Source organism: Emys orbicularis, chromosome 1 (genome assembly GCF_028017835.1).
Source record: "Emys orbicularis isolate rEmyOrb1 chromosome 1, rEmyOrb1.hap1, whole genome shotgun sequence".
Taxonomy (NCBI): domain Eukaryota; kingdom Metazoa; phylum Chordata; order Testudines; family Emydidae; genus Emys; species Emys orbicularis.
The window spans coordinates 44,338,312-44,364,456 of record NC_088683.1 but is presented as its reverse complement, the minus strand read 5'-3'; the positions used below and the strand labels follow the sequence as shown (position 1 = coordinate 44,364,456).

Below are 26,145 nucleotides of genomic sequence, written 5' to 3'. Positions count from 1 at the left end.
ATCCAGTCTGTTGTTTCGACCGTCCGGAGGAGTCCACGCAGAATCCTTTTGTTTGTAGTGCTGGTAGGGGGGATTCTGTGGGTTAGTATGCTGTTCAGAGGTATGTTGGAAATATTCTTTGAGTCGGAGACGTCGAAAGTAGGATTCTAGGTCACCGCAGAACTGTATCATGTTCGTGGGTCTGGAGGGACAAAAGGAGAGGCCCCGAGATAGGACAGACTCTTCTGCTGGGCTAAGAGTATAGCTGGAAAGGTTAACAATATTGCTGGGTGGGTTAAGGGAACTACTGTTGTGGCTCCTTGTGGCATGTAGCAGTTTAGATAGTTTAGTGTCCTTTTTCCTTTGTAGAGAGGCAAAGTTTGTCTTGTAAATGGCTTGTCTAGTTTTTGTAAAGTCTATCCATGAGGAAGTTTGTGTGGAAGGTTGGTTTCTTATGAGAGTATCCAGTTTTGAGAGCTCATTCTTAATCTTTCCCTGTTTGTTGTATAGGATGCTGATCAGGTGGTTTCGCAGTTTCTTTGAGAGTGTGTGACACAGTCTCTCAGCATAGTCTGTGTGATATGTAGATTGTAATGGATTTTTTACCTTTAGTCCTTTTGGTATGATGTCCATCTGCTTGCATTTGGAAAGGAAGATGATGTCTGTCTGTATCTGTACGAGTTTTTTCATGAAGTTGATGGAATAGCAAATAAATAGCAAATAAATAGCAAATCAAAGCTGACAACTATTTGAAGCACAAAGAGTTTAGTAATAAAGTAGTTAGTGAATCAATCACAATTACATCAAGGAATGAAATTGCTCTTGATAACAGAAAAAGCAGTTTACAAAACATTAGGCCAGATTCTAACACACGATGTCTGTCCAAAAAAATATGCTACTGAACAAGGAAAGCAGTAGGAGCTTCCAATTTACCTGGCAATCTATATTGAATAACAGAGGTGGAAGTGGCCTATTCTCAACAGTTGATTACTTTTGTAGTGCTAAGTAATTTTTCCTCTGTTGATACTCACACCTTCTTGTCAACTGTTGGAAATGGGCCATGTCCACCTTGATTTCATTGGACTCGTTAGCACTACAAAAGTAATCAACTGTTGAGAATAGGCCACTTCCACCTTAATTGAATTGGCCTCCTTAGCACTGACCCCCCACTTGGTAAGGCAACTCCCATCTTTTCATGTGCTGTAATATATATACTGCTTACTGTATTTTTCACTCCATGTATCTGATGAAGTGGGTTTTAGCCCATGAAAGCTTATGCCCAAATAAATTTGTTAGTCTCTAACGTGCCACAAGGACTCCTCGTTGTTTTCACCAAACAAAGACACTCCATCAGAGAAGTAGATCGCATCATGAAACTAACCACCCAAATACCCCAAGAGAACCAAATAGGAGGTGGTAATTCCTCAGGTAAGATGAACCAGGACCAGGGACCATTTGACCATCAGGATCAAAAGCTTGAATTTGGTCTAATTTATAACTTTTAGTCTAGTGATCAGGGCATTCACCTAGGATATGGGAGACCCAGGGGTCTCTAGAATGAGTGCATCTCCTGTTGAAGCTGTTTCACTTTGTATACAATACTTGAATAGTCATTGGACAGGCGGGGAGAGAGAATTATTCTACAGGCAGGTCATCCACCTGACGGGGGGAGACTCGAGACCAAGTCCATGTTTCATTGAATATTCAGTTATTTATATAAAGTGGAACAGCTTCAGCAGGAGAGATTGAGAGAGACCCGCCTCAGAATAGCCTATAGCCTGATGGTTAGGATACTCACCAGGATAGGGGAGACCCTGGGTTCAAATCCTTGTTCCAGATGGGAATTTAAACCTATGTCTCCACATCCCAGGGGAGAGCCAAAACCATTGGGCTAAATGTTATAAAACAGGTGGCACTATCATACCTGCTCCTCTTACCCACCCCAGTTTTTTTGGCAATTTTGGCAACCCTTTTTTTTTCCCCTGGCCAAAACTGTTCAGCAAATTTGTGTTAAATTTGTGCATAGTTTTGGGTCAACCAAAACTTCATTTCTCAGTGAATAAACTATTGGTGTGAAAAATTTCACTCAGGTCTAGTCTGAACACACACATATGTGACGACCACAAAAGAGCTAATAGCAGTAATTTGTTTTGTATTAAATTATAATGAAATTTTTGAAAAAAATAAATATTAAAATTGCAGTAAAACAAGTAAATTATATTTAAAAGTGAATCTATGTATGATTAGAATACTATGTATTGACATCACTGTCATACAATATTATAGTTACATCACATCACAAATACGTCACAGTTTGATGGATTACAATTAAAATGGGAATCACTAATCAAGCTTAACTGTGGTTTAAAGCTGGAGTCCAGGCCACACTAAGCTGAATAACATCTAAAGACTGTTTTTCTTTTTCTCTTCCATAGGATGTTGATCAAATATCTTGCTGAAAAATATTTAAGGATCTTATTAATGACGTCTAGGCAAGCACTTTTAAACAAAATGAAACCATCAGTAAACATACCAAACTATTTTAAAACAAATGGTGTATTTGCTACAGAGTTGAGTTGAAGAGATTTGGCCTGTAGGTGTTGTTTGGAGACCCATGAATAGATTAACTGTTGTTCCTTGGCAATCTGTCTGTGTGTCTAACGTTATTCTAATTGCACAGCTGGGAAGAATTAAATATATTAGGATTTTAAGGTTGGCCAAATAAATTCCATCAATCCAGTGTAGGTCAATGAATAATACATTAACCTACAGTGTCCCAAAGCCTTAGTTAATGCAGCCAGACAAACAACAAATCTTTCCTTCTCATGATGCTCGCCAACTGCCTTTTTGCTGTAAACGTCTATCATTTTTAGGCTTACACAAAGGAGAACAATGGTAAACCTAGAGATTTATTCCTTTAATTACAATCAAAATTTTGTAATGGACTAGCAAAATTGTAAGATTCAATCTGCTCAGGCAATGGATAAATAATTTCCATCTCCTTGTCTCAATGCCATCCTGGGCCATTAAATCAACTGGAACTATTCCTGACTATGGTTGCTTCTCTCACAAAAAAGATTACCAAGTTAAGTGTCACAGTTCAGGGCAACTGCACTGTATTTCCCCCCCATCCCCCCCCATGACCTAACAAGGGCACCCACTCTAGGTCTCCCAGTTCCTCAGCCATCACCTTTCTTAGGTGGAGACCTGCATCTTTCTCCCTCCTGACCAGGATATTTCCTGGCTGCACAGCTCCTTTCCTGCACTTTGATACCCCCAGCAAAAGACGAACTGCCTAAATAGGCCTATTTAGCCTTCTCTTTAGAGACTGTAAGCAATGTAATTACCCACAGTTATAAGTTACCAGACAGCCTTTTCTGAGCAAGCACATTTATTATTAAAGTGAAAGCATTACAGAGAAAACATATTAAAATAATGAAAGAACTGACATGCATGCTTAATAAGATGACCAGAGATCACCGCAACTCCAAAAAGGGCTTTGGCACATGAACAATCTTTCAAACCCCACACAGGGTTTTTTCTGTGATCATATGTTCATAACAGCTTTTGCTCAGAATAAACACCCAAGTTTTATGGGACCTTAGTGGGCCAAAGACCTTCCACAATCATTCCCTAAGGATTGCCCCCCACACCTTGGACTAGATGTCTTGTCCATTTGCTGGATCAGAAACAAGGCACCAAGTCAGTTTAAACTCAGGGTATTTAACCAAAAGTCCTTTCTTTGTCTTCTGGTCCCTAGAGAATCCATTATAACCAGTATATGCAAGCCTCTGCAGGTGGTGATACTTCTCTGGAGGTGTTACAACCTGAGTGAATTTGCCTAAACAATGCCCACTGCTCTCAGTTCCTAGAGGAACTGTCGCTACCCCTCCTCATGGAAATACATACAATTCCTGGCCCACATGGATATATAAACTAGTCATTTAATACAATGGACACCAAAGATATTAAACTTAATTCAATAATGTTTGTCCAGGATATTGCAGGAAATTGTCATAGTAAGAAGGAGGGCATATTGTGCTACACTATCAAGGCTTGAAAAATGTACCAGACATCTATTCATCACAGGCTGATATGAAAGACAGAAGGGGGTGGGAAGGGGAAAGGGGAATTGGATTCTTAAATAATACCCTAATGAAAATCCCAGTATGTTCCCCTCCTCCCCAGCTGCACAAGGTCAGGGGAGGGGATGAGGATGGAGGTAGATTCCCACCAGGTTTACTTCTCCTAGAGTCTGCTTAGGAGACTTCATATTTTGTATTGTTCTCAACATTGCCAATCCCCTGGGTTTCAAAGGCACAAGTCAGGCTCCCAAAGTCATGAGATTGACTTAAAATAATAAAGCATGAAGTTCTTTTTATTTGCCTTCTGATTTCTAAGCTTTAGAGGGCATTCTCCATGTTTTCCACGTTTCCCCACAACCATAAGGCCTAGAAGTTTAGTTTTCATTAAAAAAAATTGAGATGGTCAAGTAATCACTTGATTCCAAAAGCTGGGACAAAGAAAATTCTAAATATTGCAAGACTCACAATAAAATCAGACTGCATCACCATGTTCTTAACCTTATTCATGTCACAATCACAACAGCTACAGCAAAAAAAGTTTTCTGGGAATTACATTTTATCTGAGAAAATAAATTTTGAGAAAATCTAGGTAAATGTATTTAAGATATACATGACTAAAAGAGCTGGAGCAAAAATACAACCCAGACAAATCAGACTGTTTAAAAATAAACTATTTTTATAACCAGAAAATTTCAGATTGGCAAGAACGGCTAACAACCGATATGACAAAAATTCAGCACACTGTGGATCTGTCTGCGGGTATTTGCAAAGTTTACTTTAAATCGTTTTTTAATGGTGCACCCAGTGAGCAATAAGTTAGTCTCATTTAATGGAAAAGGGCACATAATGGAAATAAACATTAAAGCCCTAATCCTACAACTGAATCTACATGGACAGCCTCTTGTACCCATGTGGAGTCATACTGAACTCAAAAGAAGCTTCTCTTGATGAACCTTGTGGTCCCTTCTAACCTTATGGTTCTATGATTCTTGTGTATGACAGTGTTGGGGTTTAAGTTTCCACCACCAGTTAGGAGAGGTGGTTGTGATATCCTCAGAAATCTTATTAGGTAACAATCAAAAACCTTATGATTTTATTAGCAATATTTAGATCTGAGGATTTACATCTTTCTACAATTGATTCATTGCCTACTTGCCCTTTTGGTTGTCAGTCAACATAAGTTACAAGAACCAAGGAAAGAGAAATAAAAGGATTTCTGCCTTTCAAGAAGTTACATTTTAAACCTAATGTATTTCTAGAGGAAATTACCTTCACAATAACACCCCTGGCAATATCCTGAAGCAGGACTGAAAAATGTAATCTTTGCATTTCTATATCCATAGTTTAAAAAAAAATACCTTTCCAATTAAAATTAAGGGCTCAGAATGTTACAGTGAATTCAATTTTTCAAATCCTTTTTTTAAATAGATAACATTTGAATAGATCCAGCAAAGGCACCATGCAGCATAAGAATTTGACAAGTTTGCTTCAGTGACAGAAAGACCATAACACATATTGTGTAGAATGGACAGATAGTGTGAACCAATTTTGAAATAACTTATCCCTTTACATATCTTGGGTCAAAATTCTACTCTCTGATTCATGTGGTGGACCCCATCTCTGACATTCTGCTCTCCCTTTACAACTAGGCCTTTCACTGACTTAAGTGGGAGTTTGGTAGAAAGGGAGTATCAGAGGTCTGCCACACAAAAGAGAATTTTGCCCTTAAATTATAGAGTTATTTTTCTCTTCTGATTTTAGAGAGTATCAACCTCATTTTTTATTTCACATTTAAGACCACATGCTGTGGATGAGAGTAGGAAATGGTGGCTATTGGGGCTCTGATAAATGAGGATTCCAACAATTCCAATTTTACACTATATGAATAACTACTTTGAAATAGAGAGACAAGGTGGGTGAGGTAATATCTTTTGTCGGACCACCTTCTGTTGGTGGAAAGACAAGTTGTTGAGCTTCACAGAACACTTCTTCTGGACTAGAAAAGGTAACCAGAGAGTCACAACTTTTTAAACAGATCACAATATACTAGATTTTCATACAGTTACCCCCCTTCCTCCCTATGAGCAATTGGATAAAGTAAGAGACTAGATGGGGACATGACACACACCAATACAACAGATAATCTAAAACAGGTTATGCAGCATAGAGCGTGCCAGGACTGGGATATGGCAGTCTGACTTAGTGGTTAGAACTGGAGGACAGGAGTGGGAAGCTAGAGCCACATGCCAAAGCCAGAATCAGGAAACAGAAATCAAGCCAAAGGTCAGAGCTAGAGTCAGAAGACAGTCAAGGGAGCAGGACGTGGAAAGGGCAGCAGCAGACTGGAATAGTACAGGAACAAGGCAGGAGCAAGGCTGGGAACCAGGTAGCGACACGAGCAATCGCAGCTGCGGGTGAAAGCGCTGAGCAGCCAGAAACCTCCTGCTGCGCTTAAATGCAAACCTGTTGGCTCCTTCAGTCAATCAGGTGGACTGACCAATCAGGCCATTCTACCACAGCCCAGCTGGATTCATTAACCTGCGAAGGCTGCACCAGCTGGCCCCAGAATCAGCTGAGGGAACTCTCCCACTGTTAGGAACCGTTGGGTTATGATGGATTTTCGAAAAAACAGAGGCATGGAGAGACGCATCAGAGTGGATGACCCAAATTATGTTTTCTGGCCCTAATATTATGCATTTATATGAAAACTTTTATCATTTAATTTTCTTAGGCCAAAAACAGCATCATAAATATAATAGCTCTAGTATCATATAATATAATATAAAAATCAAGGTATACCAGATATAATAAATGTAATGTAATATAATAATAATATATGGAGATATACCTATCTCATAGAACTGGAAGGGACCCCAAAAGGTTATCAAATCCAGCCTCCTGCCTTCACTAGCAGGACCAAGTACTGATTTTTTTGCCCCAGATCCCTAAGTGGCCCCCTCAAGGATTGAACTCACAACCCTGGGTTTAAGCAGGCCAATGCTCAAACCACTGAGCTATCCGTGCCCCCACATATCTGTGTGCATAAAGTAAGAGAATCAAGGTATATTAGGTGTAATATATATAATATAGACATAGCTGTGTGTGTGCGCGCGCGCGCATCTATTAACTATATTATAATATATTTCCAACTCTACATGCTGGAACAAATACCTATTCACCCCTAGTCTAAATAAATTAGATTTGGACAAAGATTTTTTTCCCAATTATTGTCTATGTATACCTAGGAATATATGGTTTATAATGTAATAACCACAATAATATTCATAACATAGAACAGCTGGAGCTTGTTCTTCTACATTTATTCCTGTATTAGTCTACAGTACTGTCAAAAAGGAGCATTTTCAGAAAACATAACCACTGCTGTTTGACTCTCTCATAGAGCTCTCTACCAGCAACATAAAATAACCAATACACGACTAACTCATCTTAAATAAAGGACCCCAAAATTTATAGGTTAGACACATTACTATATAGATATGCTAAAATTATATTACAAGAGTGTATCAAGGAACATGTTGACATGAAAGTAGTGATATTCATTTTAATTTAGTTTCAAGAGAAAAAATAGCAAAACATATACTATGATCTCTGTGATAGCAGATGGACCTCTATAGCTCTTGATTCCTGATTTACGACTGCATCCATTTTTAAAGATCTGACATCTAAATTACAGTATTTCATGATATTTACCTTTTTGTTAGACATTATGTTTCATAATTGTCCACAGGAAATACTATTACATTTCCTGATAACTCAATAGCACACAAGAGTTATATAATATTTTACCTATATGTGTAGAGTTAAAACAGTACAACCCCTGTAGTATGGACATAGTTATAACAATATATAGGTGCTTTATACCAGTATAGCTATTCCCATATGAGAAGGGAAATATTCTAAACTGGCATAAGACATAGGGTGACCAGGTGTCCGGTTTTCGACCGGAACACCCAGTCAAAAAAGGATCCTGGCCGCTCCAGTCAGCAGTGCTGACTGGGCCATTAAAAGTCCTGCCGGCGGTGCTGCGGAGCTAAAGGAGACTAGTCCCTACCTGTCCTGTGGCACCAGACTGTGCCCCGGAAGTGGCCAGCAGGTCCGGCTCCTATGTGGGGGGGCCACGGGGACCCGCACGCTGCCCGAGCACCGGCTCCGCACTCCCATTGGCCGGGGGTAGTGCCTGTGAGTGAGAGCAGCACGCGCCGCGGAGCCTCCTGCTCCCTCCCCCCCGGCTAGGAGACAGATCTGCTGACTGCTTCCGGGGCGCAGCACGGTGCCCCAGGATAGGCAGGCAGCCTGCCTTAGCCCCACTGCACCACTGACCAGGAGCCACCCAACGTAAGCCCGTGCCCCAACCCCAAGTCCCAACCCCCAGCCATGAGCCCCTCCAAAGCCGAGCCCCCTCCTGCACCCCAAACCCCTCATTCCCGCCCCACCCCAGAGCCCGCACCCCCAGCCCAGAATCCATACTCCCTCCTGCACCCCAACCCCCAGCTTTGAGCCCCCCCAAACCCATAGTCCCTGCCTGCGTCCCCAGCCCAAAGCCCTTACCCCGCCTGCTCTCCAGCCCAGAGCCCACTCCTACACCCTGAACCCCTCATCCCCGGCCTCACCCCAGATCCCTCACCCCCTCCTACACCCCAACCCCCTCATCCCCAGCTCCACCCCAGATCCAGCACCCCCAGCCCAGAGCCCTCACCCCTCCCATACCCCAACCCCCTGCCTCAACCCGCAGCCCTCTCCCACATTCCGAATCTCTGGGTCCCACCCCCCAGCCTGGAGCCCCCTCCTGCACCCCAAACCCCATACCCACCCCAGAACCTGCACCCCCAGCCAGAGCCCTCACTCCCTCCCGTACCGCAACTCCCTGCCCCAGCCCGGAGCCCCCTTCTGCACCCTGAACCCCTCATTTCTGATCCCACCCTGGAGCGCCCCCCCCCCCATTTAGAGCCCTCACTCCCTCCTGCACTCCAACCCCTTGCCCCAGTGAAAGTGAATGAGGGTGGGGGAGACGAGACACCGAGGGAGGGGGAATGTAGTGAGCGGAGGACGGGGCCTCGGGGAAGGGGTGGGGCTAGGGTGTTCAGTTTTGTGCTATTGGAAAGCTGGCAACCCTAATACGACACCTTTTTATTGACATAACTGTCCACACTAGGTGTTGAACATATAGAAATATTTTAGTTACAAAAAAAAAAAATCACTCCTAAACTGACATCATTATACTGATACTAAATTGCATAAATCAGGCTTCTAACTTTAAGAGCTATTACAACAGACAATTTACTTTCCCTTTCAGCGGTAACATTGTTAGAAAAAAATCCTTCAAATGTACTGAAGCCTTTGAACAACCAGCATAGGCTTTCGATTCACTCTGAATAAATGGAGCAGGCACTCTGTCTACCTCTATGTTTATGGAGCACCTATCATAATGGGGCCCTGAACTTGAGCACAGCCTCTGGGCATGACACCACAAACAACAGGCGTTCCCATTATGAGTAAAATGAATAATTTATGCTCTGAACTGCTGCTTTGTGTAAGTGACACAATAGTGTCACATTTACAGCACAGTGTAATTGCACTCATTGTTAAAATATCAACAAATTATTATTATACTCAGTAGCAGAGCAATCTATTCCCCCAAAGGATAAGTGCTGGGCTTCTGTGCTTCAAATCTTCTTCCCTAATTTGTATGGACTATTACCATAAGAGATCCATTTTCTACTTGCTTTCTCCACCGGTCTGTCTAAACAGAATCACATACACTGTGCAAAATAGGGAAAGTTTAAAAGCTCTATTTTGAAGAATAAAGTTCAGATGTCATTCTGTTATTCTTCTTAGTTTTACCCTCCATAGCTACAGGTATGAAAATATCAGTAAATTGAAAATGGCTTTTTGGGTTTTTGTAATGCCATAAATGTGAAAGGCCTAAAAAAAAAAAAAAACCCCACTTGTTTACTGTGATGCTGGCTGACCAGGCACCAGCTCTTGCCAAAGCTTTCGGCCTCAGCCACGCACTGACAAATTCATCATAGGAAACCAATCTGTTTCACTTGCGTGTTAATATACTGATGGGTGTTGAACTTATAACAATGTGTTTAGACTTTATGAAATGCTCGTACATTTTTTCCTGCATTAATCTCACTTATTTTATCTTTATCACATGCTGTAAGGTAATATTTAAGTTTTTGCTTTATAACTAAGCAATTTTTTCCCTGAAACTGTCAACTTTTCAGAAGGAATCATCTCCTGCTCATTAAGAAGGCTATCAAAACTAAATGGGCCATTGTAGAACATCACAACAAGACTTTGGTAATTGCCCCGTCACACCCATGAAGAGGCTACATGCAAAAAGACTTGTCCCATCAAGCCTGAATTCTGGAAGAAGGAAATAAAGATATTGAACAAAACATTTTTTCATCTCTTTTGCTGTTTTGACTCTCACAGGGCTGGAGCTGCGAAACAGAAGCAGAGTTCCTGAGGGTCAACCTAGGTTGGCCCTTGTCATGCTGTCTGGAGTGGCTCACCAGTCAGGGCAGACTGTCAGAAAACAAGGGCAGACACCCCAAACTGGTGGTATGTTCTGTAGTTAGATTTCACCAAGCAAACAACAAATGTGAACTCCTGGATCATTATATCAGTCTTACCATGGAGTCACAGACAGTCCCCTTAGCCTCTCCAGTCTATCTTGTAACCCAGACAAACTGAACTTTGTGATAAAAGTTTATAAAAAAAAAACCAAAAATCACACATCAGGTTTCTCCCCATCCCAAAAGATCAGTCTCTTATCACAGATCAATTGGTACTCCAGATCTTACACCAAAGACAATGCTGGCAGATTTATTAGCTAAGAAAAAAAAAGTGAGAATTATTGAGATATTAAAGCAGGTAATTTGTAACTCCAAATGGTGGCAGTGATATAATAAACTGCCAGTCTCCCAAAAGTCTTTTCAGGGTATCCAGTCTGTCTCTGGGGATCCCAACTTTGCATCTGGCACACTTCCCTGTAAGAGTCCACCATCCTTTCTTGAATCCATATTTATAGCTCCTTTACACAGAAAGGAAGCTGAGAGTATCTTTACTCACATGGCTTTTCCTTTGATGTGAGAGAGAGAGGAATGCATTTTGAATCTCTGACCTCCGATCATTATACACAATGACCATTTGCTTTGAAGCTAGCACTCTTCATTTGCATTCCATAAGGCTTCATTGGAGTTTGATGGGTTATTTACTCACAGGCGTACACACAATGTAAATGTTTGCTATTGCATTGTAGAGGAAAAGATAAGTGAGAACAAGACAAGTAACAAAACACCCTATACACTTTTTTATATTCAACAATTACTTTGATCTATCCAAATAGAAAGTAAATTGGCCTGGACTGACCTGGTCAGCCATCAACGCAGCCCTAAAAGACATTTAGTGCTAACAAAAACAACAAGGAGTCTGGTGGCACTTTAAAGACTAACAGATTTATTTGGGCATAAGCTTTCGTGGGTAAAAACCTCACTTCTTCAGATGCATAGAGTGAAAGTTACAGATGCAGGCATTATATACTGACACATGGAGAGCAGGGAGTTACTTCGCAAGTGGAGAACCAGTGTTGACAGGGCCAATTCAATCAGGGTGGATATAGTCCATTCCCAATAATAGATGAGGAGGTGTCAATTCCAAGAGAGGAAAAGCTGCTTCTGTAATGAGCCAGCCACTCCCAGTCCCTATTCAAGCCCAGATTAATGGTGTTAAATTTGCAAATAAATTTTAGTTCTGCTGTTTCTCTTTGAAGTCTGTTTCTGAAGTTTTTTTGTTCAATAATAGTGACTTTTAAATCAGTAATAGAATGACCATGGAGATTGAAGTGTTCACTTACTGGCTAAGCTATCTAAACTCCTACCTGCCACAGGGGGCTACAACAGTGGGACCCTCAACTCATCTAACAACATTGTCAATCTTTCCAACCACACACAGCCCAGCAGAAGAGTCTGTCCTATTTCGGGGACTCTCTTTCTGTCCCACCATCCCCACGAACATAATACAGTTCTGCGGTGATCTGGAAGCCTACTTTCATCGTCTCCGACTCAAGGAATATTTTCAACGCACCACTGAACAGTGCACTGACCCACAGGAACCCTCCTACCAACACTACAAGAAGAAGAACTCTACGTGGACTCCTCCTGACGGTCGAAATGACAGACTGGACCTCTACATAGAGTGCTTCCGCAGACGTGCACAGGCTGAAATTGTGGACAAACAACATCACTTATCCCATAACCTCAGCCGTACAGAACGCAATGCCATCCACAGCCTCAGAAACAACTCTGACATTATCATCAAAGGGGCTGACAAAGGAGGTGCTGTAGTCATAATGAACAGGTCGGATTATGAACAGGAGGCTGCCAGGCAACTCTCCAAGACCACATTCTATAGGCCACTATCCTCTGATCCCACTGAGGAATACCAAAAGAAACTACACCATCTGCTCAAGAAATTCCCGGCTACAGTACGGGAACAAATCTACATGGACACCCTCCCAGAACCCCGACCAGGGGTATTCTATCTGCTACCCAAGATCCATAAACCCGGAAACCCTGGATGCCCCATCATCTCAGGCATTGGCACTCTTACAGCAGCATTATCTGGCTATTTGGACTCTCTCCTCAGACCCTACGCTATCAGCACTCCTAGCTATCTTCGAGACACCACCGACTTCCTGAGGAAACTACAATGCATTGGTGTTCTTCCTGAAAACACCATCCTGGCCACCACGGATATAGAAGCCCTTTACACCAATATTCCACATGAGGATGGACTACAAGCTGTCAGGAACAGTATCCCTGATGAGGCCACGGCACACCTGGTGGCTGAGCTTTGTGACTTTGTCCTCACCCACAACCACTTCAGATTTGGGGACAACTTATACCTTCAAGTCAGTGGCACTGCTATGGGTACCCGCATGGCCCCACAGTATGCCAACATTTTTATGGCTGACTTAGAAGAACGCTTCCTCAGCTCTCGTCCCCTAGTGCCCCTCCTCTACTTGCGCTACATTGATGACATCTTCATCATATGGACCCACGGAAAGGAGGCCCTTGAAGAATTCCACCTGGACTTCAACAATTTCCACCCCACCATCAACCTCAGCCTGGACCAGTCCACACAAGAGATCCACTTCCTGGACACTACAGTGCAAATAAGTGATGGTCACATAAACACCACCCTATACCAGAAACCTACTGACTGCTATACGTACCTACATGCCTCCAGCTTCCATCCAAGACACATTACGCGATCCATTGTCTACAACCAAGCCCTAAGATACAACCGAATTTGCTCCAACCCCTCAGACAGAGACAAACACCTACAAATCTCTATCAAGCATTCTTAAAACTACAATACCCACCTGGGGAAGTGAGGAAACAGATTGACAGAGCAAGACGGGTACCCAGAAATCACCTACCACAGGACAGGCCAAACAAGGACAATAACAGAACACAACTGGCCATCACATACAGCCCCCAGCTAAAACCTCTCCAGTGAATTATCCACGATCTACAACCTATTCTGGAAAATGATCCCTCACTCTCACAGACCTTGGGAGGCAGGCCAGTCCTCGCTTACAGACAACCCCCCAACCTGAAGCAAATACTCACCAGCAACTACACACCACACCACAGAAACATCAACCCAGGAACCAATCCCTGTAGCAAACCTCGTTGCCTACTCTGTCCCCATATCTACTCTGGCGACACCATCAGAGGACCCAACCACATCAGCCACACCATCAAGGGCTCATTCACCTGCACATCTACTAATGTTATATATGCCATCATGTGCCAGCAATGCCCCTCTGCCATGTACATTGGCCAAACTGGACAGACCCTCCGCAAAAGAATAAATGGACACAAATCAGACATCAGGAATGGTAACATACAAAAGCCAGTAAGTGAACACTTCAATCTCCCTGGTCATTCTATTACTGATTTAAAAGTCACTATTATTGAACAAAAAAACTTCAGAAACAGACTTCAAAGAGAAACAGCAGAACTAAAATTCATTTGCAAATTTAACACCATTAATCTGGGCTTGAATAGGGACTGGGAGTGGCTGGCTCATTACAGAAGCAGCTTTTCCTCTCCTGGAATTGACACCTCCTCATCTATTATTGGGAGTGGACTACATCCACCCTGATTGAATTGGCCCTGTCAACACTGGTTCTCCACTTGCGAAGTAACTCCCTTCTCTCCATGTGTCAGTATATAATGCCTGCATCTGTAACTTTCACTCTATGCATCTGAAGAAGTGAGGTTTTTACCCACGAAAGCTTATGCCCAAATAAATCTGTTAGTCTTTAAGGTGCCACCAGACTCCTTGTTGTTTTTGTAGATACAAACTAACACGGCTACCCCCTGATACTTAGTGCTAACAGATTACTACAACTCTGTCACCTTTTAAAACCATAGATTGTAACTCATTTGTGCATATATGTTTGCGTGCTTTAACCTGTAAATAGCTCTCTCATTTCTTTTTCCTAGTTAATAAATCCTTAGTTTACCACAGGATTGGCTACACATGTTGTCTTTGGTGTGAGATCTGAGGTACAAATTGACCTGCAGTAAATGACTGGTTTCTTAGGACTGAAAACAACCCAAATATTTTGTGATCTTTGATGTATGGCAACAAGCTATCAATAACAGGCAAGACAGACTGGAACGCCCATGGGAACAGTCTATGACTCCATGGTAAGACTGTTAGAGTGCTTCAGGAGTTCACGTTTGTTACTGGGTTGGTGAAATCTAATTATAGAGTATACAACCAGCTGCCCTGCTTTTTGATAGTCTGCCCCGAGTTTGGCACTCATGGACATGAATCACTCCAGACAGCCTGAGATATATTAAGAGATTTTAAATTTTCTGTCTGATACAGTACATACCCGTTCCTTTGCTTATATATGGGGGCTTGAAGAATTTCACAGCACCATACAAGTTGACTATAGTTCCGCCTTTAAGATGATTCAGAGGAGTGTATGTGTATTTTGGTGCAACAGGCTGGAAAGAGACAATAAAAAAGTGGATACATATGAAAACATTACTTCAAAAAAAATCAATCCAAAATTATTTCTTTTAACCTTCCCGCACCAAATATTGTCCTTTTCTTGCCATTTTTAAAAAAAATAAGCACTATCTAGTCTAGTCCCCTCAGGTTTTAGAGCAGGAGTCTACCTTATTCATTTTAGGAGCTCAAAATAAATATGTCCACTACCCACAGGCAGCAAGCAAGCATGAGGAGATATTTGATATTCACTCTCCTATTCTTTCTGTGATTGTGTTTTCCTTGTTATAAATATAAACTAGTCAATTCAACTTATTTGAATGTGTCTGTCACTATGTGAATGCAAACAGTACAAGCACGACAAAGCACACATGAAAATATCTTTTTAATCGATTTTAACTTTATCCATCGCCCTGGCATCTGAGGACATTTTATAGATGCAGTAGTAATCTGATAAAATATTTTTGTAATTCTTTGCAGAGATCACAACGCATCATTACTGCTCTTGAGTCTCAGGGTACATCTACACTACCCGCCGGATCGGCGGGTAGCGATCTATCTATCGGGGATCGATTTATCGCGTGTAGTGTAGACGCGATAAATCAATCCCCGATCGCTCTCCCGTCGACTGCTGAACTCCAGCTGGGCGAGAGGTGGAAGCAAAGTCGACGGGGGAGCGGCAGCCGTCGATCCCGCGCCGCAAGGACGCGAAGTGATTCTAAGTCGATCTAAGATACATCGACTTCAGCTACACTATTCTCGTAGCTGAAGTTGCGTATCTTAGATCGATCCCCCCCCAGTGTAGACCAGGCCTCACATCTCCTGCAACAGTAATCCAGAGAAATTTCTCTAGCTCTTAAGATTTTTGAACCTCTGAGGTACTTGAAGGCTAGCTCAGGGCTCTGGCTTACTGAGCATCCCCCCACATAAAGTCCCACAATGTGCCTGCCAGCTCCTTTCATGAACAAAAAAACAACAGTTCCCCCAAATTAATTGAAGATGATAAAAAAATTCTACAATTTTTTCCTACAAAAAACATAAAATGGACACATAGATGAAAGACCCAGGTCATACCTCAAAAAGTTAAATCTCCAAATTGAGGGTGGGAGATGGTGGATCAGTGAGAATGCTGTGTGATACTTTCAAAGAATTATATCCCTTCTTTAAAAATATCTCACACACAACATTTCCACTCTGTAGGTCTACGGATGTTTCAAACAAAAACCAATCACTGCAATAGGCAGCGTTAGATGGAGGCCAGTGTCCAACAAGAACCAAGTTTTGTTTGTTTTTAAAATCAAAGGAAAGTAGAGATAGCTCTAACTTGTGAAAAGCACAAATATAGGCTCACGGATCCTTCACCTTCACCTTCAATATCGTGGTGCGGAATGCGCGGCAAACACAGATCACCATCTAATTGTCGCCCGTATGGTGTTGATGCTCCAACAAGCAGGTAAGCCCTCTGGATGATGAAGAAGTTTGACATCGACGCACTCCGTGTGCCAGGTTTAGCCAACAGATTTTGTATTGACGTCAGCAACAGATGCTCAGCTCCAGCTAATCTGCCAGACGATGTGGATGTTGCCAGGTCCCTGTTCACTTCTACCCTCAACCAATCTGCCCAGCAGACAACTGGCTATCGGCATCCAGCACGCCGACCATGGCTACCAGAGGAGGCCTTCCAAATAATTAAATTGAAGGCCGCAGCCCGCCAGCATAGTGATAAGCACATTCGTAATCAGCTGAAGCAAAAATTTAACACCCTGGCACTCTGCGTTCGCGAGGCATATTATACCAAGTGGCGGATGATGTGGAATTTGGCTTAGCCATGGGCGACTTTAATCCAGCATTTCACGCCATTCGCAACCTCAGCGGTCAAGAGGTAATCACTACAAACGGCATCCTGAATGACAGCCAAGGCCATCCGGGTAAATTGGATGATGACATTCTCTCACGCTGCATGGATCCAGACATTTGTACTGATACACCAACATTGGATGAAGTGAAGCGTGCCATCTCTAAACTGAAAAACGGATGTGCAGCCGGTGCTGATGGCATCCCCTCAGAGTTGCTAAAATGTGCTTTTGATCCTGTAGCAGAATCACTTCTGGCCATCTTTCATCCGCCTAGAATGACGGTATTGTGATCTCACTCTATAAGGGCAAGGGACCGTGCAGTGAATGTAAGAGCTACAGGCCGATCACCTTGCTTTCCGTTCCAGGGAAGGTGTTTGCGCATGTTTTGCTGGCACGCCTGGAGCCTTTGATACATCAGAAGCATCGTCCCCAACAGTCAGGCTTTACGAGGAACAGGTCCACATTAGACGCCATTTTGGCCCTACTTGTTGTCGGAGATACATTTTGAGTTCAGGAAGCCCCTGCATGTAGCAAATGTTGATCTTAAGGCTGCATTTGATTCGGTAGACCATGTCGCGTTATGGACGGCCTTACAGGGCGTAGGTGTCCCTACCACTCTGCTGGACTTGATTAAAGAGCTGCATACTGGAACCACTACCCATGTTCGTCTGACGAACCAGATGTCAGTGCCTTGTAAATCAGTATCTGGTGTTAGGCAGGGTTGCATTTTGGCCCCTGCACTCTTTTGTCGGGCAATGGATTTCATAATGCAGCATTCTGTCAGGTGCACAGACATCGAGATCGGTGATTTCTCGCTCAGACCTTGACTACGCTGATGACGTTCTTTTAGTACAAAGCCCCGACAGGTTTCGTGAGGCACTCCAGCATATGGAGGAGGAGTCAGCTAAGATTGGTCTCCATGTTTCATGGTCAAAGACAAACTGCAAAATCTAGGACCAGGTCCACCTGCGACTCCAATCTCTTTGAACAACAAAACTGTTGAATCAGTTTCCAGCTTTTGCTATCTGGATTCTATACTTATCCGCTCCTCCAATTCTCACACGGAAGTTCTCATTGGGTTGGCATTGCAGCATCTGTCAGGGGCCATTTACAACAGATATGGAATCAACATCATCTTAGGGTACGTCTATACTTACTTCCTGGTCCGGATGTAAGCGATCGATCTTCTGGGATCGATTTATCGCGTCTTGTCTAGACGCGATAAATCGATCCCGGATCAATCCCGGAAGTGCTTGCCGTCGACGCCGGTACTCCAGTTCAGCGAGAGGAGTACACGGCATCGACGGGGGAGCCTGCCTGCAGCGTCTGGACCCGCGGTAAGTTCGGACTAAGGTACTTCGAATTCAGCTACGTTATTAACGTAGCTGAATTTGCGTACCTTAGTCCGAAGTGGGGGGTTAGTGTGGACCAGGCCTTAGTATGACAACCAAGTTCAGGATTTATTCGAGCTGTATCCTTCCCATACTGTTGTACAGCTGCGAAACATGGACACTATGCCGCTCAGACTGGACAAAGCTGGAGGTTTTCCACACAGAATGTCAATGTCATATATTGGGCATAAAGTGGAATGACTTCATCTGTAATGCAGATGTTTATGGTTGCTTGGGTCTACAGACTACTGGGGCCACTGTCCACAGGCAGCGCCTTACGTTTTTCGGACATGTCGCAAGGATGCCACAAGACGTTCCAGCCAACGCCGTTCTCTAGTTGACTTGTCTGGGATAAAATTCCACCAACTGAGGGGTGGAGGCGACCCAGAGGCAGACCCCCTATTATATGGGTTCATCATGCCTTTTCCGATGTTGGACTCTCAGGCCGTCAAGCCTTTGCGGTTGCACAGGAACGGACCAAATGGCGAACAATCGCTACAGCCAACTGTCTGGCTAAGCGTTTGAGAGAGAGAGAGATCCTTCACCAGAGAAATAAAAGCTTCCAATATTAAGCTAACTCAAATAAGTGCCAACCCAAAAGAAACAAAAATTCTAGGAACTGGAAGAGTTTGGATTCCCCTACTTCAGTTTCTGCCTTCCATTTTCTGCCCTGTTAAAAAGCTGTGTTCCAACCCAGAAGTCCTTTTGTATTTCGGAGGTGAGCAAAGTGATCCACGTTCCTACTTCACAAGGGTGCTGTGATACCTACTTTGGTCCCATTCCTGCAATGTTTTGTGTATGGATGGACTCCTGAAACTGTGAACGCCAACTAAGTCGACCTTTTCTAGGGTGCAGGAGTTTGCCCTAGTTGAACTTTTAAAGATTTTGGCAAGAAACGCGCTGGAGAAGCGTGAAGTACTATTTATAAACTTTTAGGTATTTTCCATGCATGTTATTTGCAAAATGCAAAGCCAAAGAAATGGCCACTTAGAAAAATTTTCTACTCATTCATTTTCAGTGAACCTTTTAAATTACATATGCAACTTAAAAAACTACTAGAATATAAACTTACCATGGATGCTGTTTCTGAAGCAGTGACTGTACTTGGCTTAGTATAAATCTGAGGAGAAGAAACAGTCAGCAGATTTATGGATTACAAATCTGAAAACAGTACAGTAGAATGGTAATAACAAATACAATTTCAAACTGCTTAAGCAAGTATTTTTAAAACTCTATATTCTCCAACAAAAGATAAGTCTGACTTCAGGTGATAAAAGATAAGCCAACACAATGCCTTTTTTTCCTCCTTTCCTCCATAATTTATGAAACTACAAGAGCCTTACATAAGAGTCTTAGCCTTACATAAAAACAGAAAGGCCAGTGCTGGGTGCCTAGAAGTGGGGAGAGCGGAGTTCAGGTCCCTGCTATGCCCTATGTGTGTCCTTAGGCAAGTCCCCTAGCCCCTATGCATGACAGCCTCATGTGCACAATGGGGCCCTAACTTCAAGCCCTGCCATGTTGGGGTTGTGTGAGGAGAAACAATAATGAGCATAAGTGCTCGAACTAGGGACGCGGGAGGTGCTGCTGCACCCTCTGGCTTGAAATGGTTTGCATTATATACAGTGTTTACAGTTGGGGGTTCAATGGCTATCAGCACCCCCATATAAAAAATGTTCCAGCACCCTTGGTAACGACTACGAGACACTCACAGACCCAGGAATTGGGTCATAAATTCTTCAATGGAAGACAAATAACCCCAGCCCCATACCCTGAGTCTCCTACTCCCACGGGAAATGACCATCCCAAGCCTCATCTCAGTATCCCCATTTCCACTGCCATCACACTCTCCCGCCTGCCAGCACCACCTCAGAAGCAGTACTGGGACTGAGCAAGGTTTCCCCACAAGTTTCTCCCCCTACTTAGCTGACTCAGCTAAGGCTTGAAAGACCATACTCAAAGCATACTTAACAATAGTTCATTGTCAAGCTAGGAGGGCATATCTAGTGGAGTTCTGCAGGGGTCTGTCATAGGTCTAGTACTTGTCAATATTTTCATTACTGACTTGGATAATGGAGTGGAAGGCATGCTTATAAAACATGTGGCTAACACCAAGCTGGGAGGGGTTGCAAGCACTTTGGATGACAGAACTGGAATTCAAAATGACCTTGACAAATTGGAGAATGGGTCTGAATTCAACAAAATGAAATGCTATAAAGACAAATGCAAAGCACTTATTTAGGAAGGAAACATCAAATATACAAATACAAAATGGGGAATAACTGGTAACTGATGGTAGTGGATCACAAACAGAATGAGAGCCAACAATGTGACGCAGTTGTAAAATAGGCTAAATATTATCTGAGACTCAGGAGGTAATTGTCCCACCCTACCTGGCACTGGTGAGGGCTCAGCTAGAGTACAGTGTCCAATTCTGGGTGCCGCACTTTACAAAATATGTGGACAAACTGGAAAGAGTCCACAGAAGAGCAACAAAAATGATAAAAGATTCAGGAAACCTGACCTATGAGGAAAGGTTAAAAAAACCCTGAGCTTGTGTAGTCTTGAGAAAAGAAGACAGAATGGGGACCTAATAACAATCTTCAAATATGTTAAGGACTGTTATAAAGAGGATAGTGACCAACTGTACTCCAAGTCCACTAAAGGCAGGATAAGAAGTAATGGGCTTAATCTGCAGTAAGGGAGATTTAGGTTAAAGTTATAGTTAAAGTATAGTTATAGTTAAAGACAAGAATAATTTGCAATAGGCTTCCAAGAGATGTTGTGGAATCCCCATCATGGATGTTTTTTATGAACAGGTTGGACAAGAGATGTCTAGGGATGGTCTAGGTTTACTTTGTCCTGTCTCACTGCCGGGGGGCTGGACTTGATAATCTTTCGAGATTCCTTCCAGCCCTGCATTCCTGATTCTACATCCCTCAGGATTCAAATAGTCAGCAAGCTTAAGCCATTTATGAGCAATTTAAAAGATCTGGAAAATTGATATTTGGTTGACTAAAGTAAAAAAAAAAATGCAGGCTAATTTAAAAGACACTGGTCAATGGGACTACTCTTGTGAGTAAAGTTAATGTGTTTGGAAGACTGGAACCAAAGTCACAGAATTATACCACAACAGCAGGGTCCACATGGACATTTATTGTATGGCAGGCTAATGTGGGATAGATTTACACCATAACTTGCTGCAAACTACCTGTTCATCTAGACAAGCCCCTAGTCTACCAATATATCTGTTTGGCATGTGGTATGTTTTATAAGTGCAGTAAAACTAATGAAGCACTATTTTATTTGTAAATAATTATAGCAAGATGTTTGACATTGGTTTGTGGCTAGTTGTGATTAAGAAATTATGTTACACAAAGTGGCTAATACTTTACCTACCCATTGTTTCATGTATATTACTTTTAAGGGCGTTTAAGCATCCTATATTTACATCATCACTGTCACCAACAACTAATGCAACAAAACAGTTTGCACTATAACCCATTTTCACTGGTTCACAACTCTACTGTGGGCTTAAATAACCCATACAGGTGTTTTAGAGGCAAAATTTCATTCAACTTTTTTGAATTTAAAGAGTTAAAAAATCAGTTTAAAAAAGTTCCAGCCAAACCGAAGTTTGGAGCTTGATACTTAGCATATAACTAGCCACTAATGAGGCTGTTTGGTGTATGATTTTGGGTGAGAAATTTTAAAATAAAAGTTATAAGTAACTGAAAAATCATTTCTGAGCCTGATCAGAGTAGTCATCAGCTAAAATGTTTTCAGCGCACCATAATGCAATCCTACCTCATTTCATATCACAACAGTGCTTCTAGGGGGGGAAAATGCATACATTCACTGTTTAGCCTGCCAGGTACTAGAACTGCTGTTGGGATAATTTGCATGAGGGATATTGAAAAATTGTCATTAAAATGCAGCAAAGATTATAAAAGCCTGGCTTATGAAAGACAAAAGACGATAACAGGTCTGAAATAAAGATCACAGATCCTGCAAGGAACATTGATATCTTTTCAATAGAAAAGATACAGTCATCGCTATGTAGACACATGAACCGCTGGACTTATTATCCCAGTCAAATTACAGCAGAAGCAAAAGAGGATAATGACCATTCCCACATCTCGGTAAGTTAGAAGTATCTAAGGCCAACACCATTTAAGTGCTATTATTAAAACAATTTTTTTTCTTAATAAATGAAAAATGAGAGGTCTAACTATAGATTAACATACCCTTTAATGCTGCAGAGGTAAAAATATAACCCCACAACAGCCTGGAAATGAATATAGTTACAGATTTTACACTGTGCCTCTAAGAAACATAGTGCTAAAGTAACAGCCAAGGGAGAGGGGAATTTATGGTGATTTAAAGCACCTTTGCACCCTCTCAATTCTTGGCTGCTGCAGGACCAGTGCAGCCCACAGAGTAACTCAGACAACTCTGGAGGGCTGTGTAAATTGCAACAGCCCATCCCTGGCTGCCTATGGGCAGAATCGCCAAAGCACTACATGCGCTGACCCCAACCACAGCTCCTGATACATCCCTGCCATGTCAGTCCTTCCTTCAACATGTCACCTATATCTGGGGCCTCACTAGGCAGTATAAACTGCCTTGCGTAAAGTGTGCATCAGGGGAAATTCTCCCGTGGCCGGATCCAGCACTTTAAGATTCCCATTACTCTGCCATAGCTTTATAAAAGGGCTGTAGCAGACAGGATTCCCATGTCCACCCCCTGCCAATTCCCAGGTTCCTACAGCAAGGAAAAACCAGGACCCATTGCACATCCTGTATATTTTATAGTATAAATTTTCTTGACAAGCTACACCACTTTGAAAAAATGGGCTAGGAAACAGCTGTCCAAATGAACGTTGCTGTATGAACTTTAATACTGGCTTTGACTTTTTAACTATGTTATCTGTACAACCTTAATTTTGCATTACAGTATGTTTTTACATTTAATTTTTGATATAAAGTGACATACCATAAGGTGCCTCTCAAACCTAAAAACTTTCAAGGTTTTGCACCATAATTGGCTATTTCTTAATAAGCAAACAATCTATGAGCTCGTCTACATGGTCCAACAATTCGGACTACTGGGGAGTGAACTGCAGCACTCAAAGTGCTTTTCTGTAATTGCCCATCGTGGACACTGCTAACGTGAACTAAAAGGTATCTCGTTCGTGTTAACATAGTCCTCTTCAAATAGTACTAAGGGAGCACAAACTAGGTACCTTTCAGTTCACACCAGCAGTGTCCACATAGGGGAGTTATAGCACAGCACTTTGATGCATGCTGCAATTCACACCCCCGCAGTCAGCACTTGCACAATGTAGATATAGCCTATGGTACTTACAGTAATGTGCTTTTTCTATCCGTACTTTTTCTCTTCTGTTAAACAACAAATTAATGACAACTTGGACATCTAAAGTGGAAAACTGAACCCTGTGTACCCACGTACATAAACGGCTGATCCTGCATCTTCAGATACTTCCAGATGACAGCAGTGTCGGTCATCTTCATTTGCAGAAGGTGACTTAGCCACATTAAATCCAGCTACAACCATGGTGTCCTATTGAAAAGACAAAATTAAACCAATAACTGACATTGTTCTTTATTCGATATGCTGTCTCTCTAGGCCAACTTCCAAAGAACAACGTATGTTTCAACAGCCCTATGATATGCCAAGTATCCCTAATATGGTGAAATGGCACACATGAAATCAGGAGTGACACCTACAATAAGTATCATCTAGTACTCACTAAATTGATCTGAAAGTTATGGTTAATCTGTGGAGGTGCTTAATGGGGGATAAATGTGAAATGATTCATATTACCCCAAACAACAGTGAGACTTGAACTAAATGCTCTGGATTCAAACATTCCCAGACTTCAAAACCCTGGCACCTCTCCTTATGGGCTAGATAAAGGAAGTACTGGGTGAAATTCTATGGCCTGTACTTGGCAGGAAGTCAGACGAGATTTCACAATGGTCCATTTTCTGACTTAGAAGGGGGGGTGAAAGTAAGGCGGTACGGGCCAGTACGGTGTACCGGTAAAAAGTGGCCGCCAGTACTGGCCTCTACCCAGCTGACTTTAAAGTGCTGCCGTTGGCGGCCCTGCTGGGCTGGGGGGGGGCTGCTGGGCTGGGGGCCCACAAAAGTGGCGGCAACGTTAAAGTGATGCCGCGGCAAAAGACCCTGCTTAAAGTGCTGCCACGGCAACGCTTTAATGTCGTTGCCCCTTTTGCCCCCCGCCCCCCTCTTGTCCGCTGCCGCCTGGTGCGGGCCAGGCAGCATGAAAGGACTGGCTGGGGGATGCTGACCCCCCCCCAGCCCCGCCCCATCTGCCTGAGGCCCCTCCCCCTCTGGGGGCCGGAGCAGGCCCCTGTACTGGTCAGTCTTTGGCTTTACTTTCACCCCACTTAGAAGTCTATGAGGTCCCTTGAAAAACGTGTCCTTTCTTTATTTCAGACATTGTTTGGAACCCCAAATCTCATACCTTTTGTTTGTAAAATGAAAGTAGTTCGTAATATGAAGCATGACCATGGTCCCCTACCCCCACCACTTTTACTACTTCCGCTTATTTGAAAGAAAAATATGTCCACCACCAGTAGCAAAATCAGAAATGCCACCTGAAGGAAAGAAGGAGAATATTTTTTGTTGAAATATAATTCAAATTTCAAAATGTAGGAATATGCAAGCAGCACTTCTTTCTAAAAAGAATTTCTAACTACTGGACTAAGCAAAAAGAAAAGTATTAAGTGTTCTAGGGATTAACCTAGAGAATGGCACTAACAAGATACAAATATTCCATGTCCTTGAAATGAGCAAATCATACATTCACAGGTCCTTTAACAATATAAGTAATTTGCAAGTGGTATAATTTATACACAAAATTCCAAGCTGAATGATATATATGTATGAACGTTTTAAAAAGGTTCTTCCTTCAATGTAAGTTTTTAATCAGGAACACACACACATATGCCCCTCAATCTCTCTCCTTGTTCTTTTTCAAACAAAGCTGTTTGCCCAACAGTCAATCTGGCATATAGCCAAAGGGAAGTTATTTTATGGAGACTGCCTTTTGTAAAGACACTTTCTTATGCGTTTTTTTTTAAAATAGCTTTTAAATGTCAATGAATTGAAAACTATACTAAACCCATAATGGAATATGCTTGCAGGAAATGGTTCTATTTGAGAAAGAATGTTGTACCATTGGCCTGTCAAAAAAGGAATAAAGAAAGTTATTAGTCACAGGAGGAAGGGAGAAGAAAAAAGATTTATACACTTCCTGGGTTGAGAATGAAAATGAATAAGAAGTTTCCATTCTCTGCACACTTCAGCTATTTTACATCTATGCAGTAACTATTTACATACAGTAAGCACTTTCCAGAACATATAGATAGATATGGTTCATGACATAAAGACATGCCTGTCAGTCTATATTTTAGACAAGGCAGCAAATGAGGGCGAGGACAAAACATGCGAAAAACTGGGCATGTTTCCCCTGTTGTGATACTGCTACAAATCTGAAAGGTGGGTACATTTTACAAATAGGCAAACTAATGCAGAGAGAAGTTGAGACTTGCCCTTGGTCACAGCAAATCAATGACAGAGTTTCACAAATAGATGCTCAGTCTCTTGCTTTACGTGCTAGGAATTTTTATTTATTTTACTTCAAAATATAAAAATGTAGGGCCTCTCCTTCACCTGTTCCAATCCCTAAAATCAGTAAGTAACACAATTTCTTTTCAATTATT

The 26,145-nt window shown here is 42.3% G+C and overlaps 1 protein-coding gene across 1 annotated transcript in view; it reads right to left on the bottom strand.

The window, feature by feature from the left end:
- Positions 1 to 26,145, bottom strand: part of POT1 (protection of telomeres 1) — a 149,644-nt gene that overhangs the window by 84,527 nt on the left and 38,972 nt on the right. Inside the window, exons 6-8 of the mRNA XM_065416157.1 lie at positions 23,846 to 23,956; positions 19,448 to 19,495; positions 15,010 to 15,124 (exon numbers count right to left, since the gene is read on the bottom strand). Of these exons, the coding sequence (XP_065272229.1) occupies positions 15,010 to 15,124; positions 19,448 to 19,495; positions 23,846 to 23,956 (274 nt within the window). The remainder of the gene's footprint in view (positions 1 to 15,009; positions 15,125 to 19,447; positions 19,496 to 23,845; positions 23,957 to 26,145) is intronic.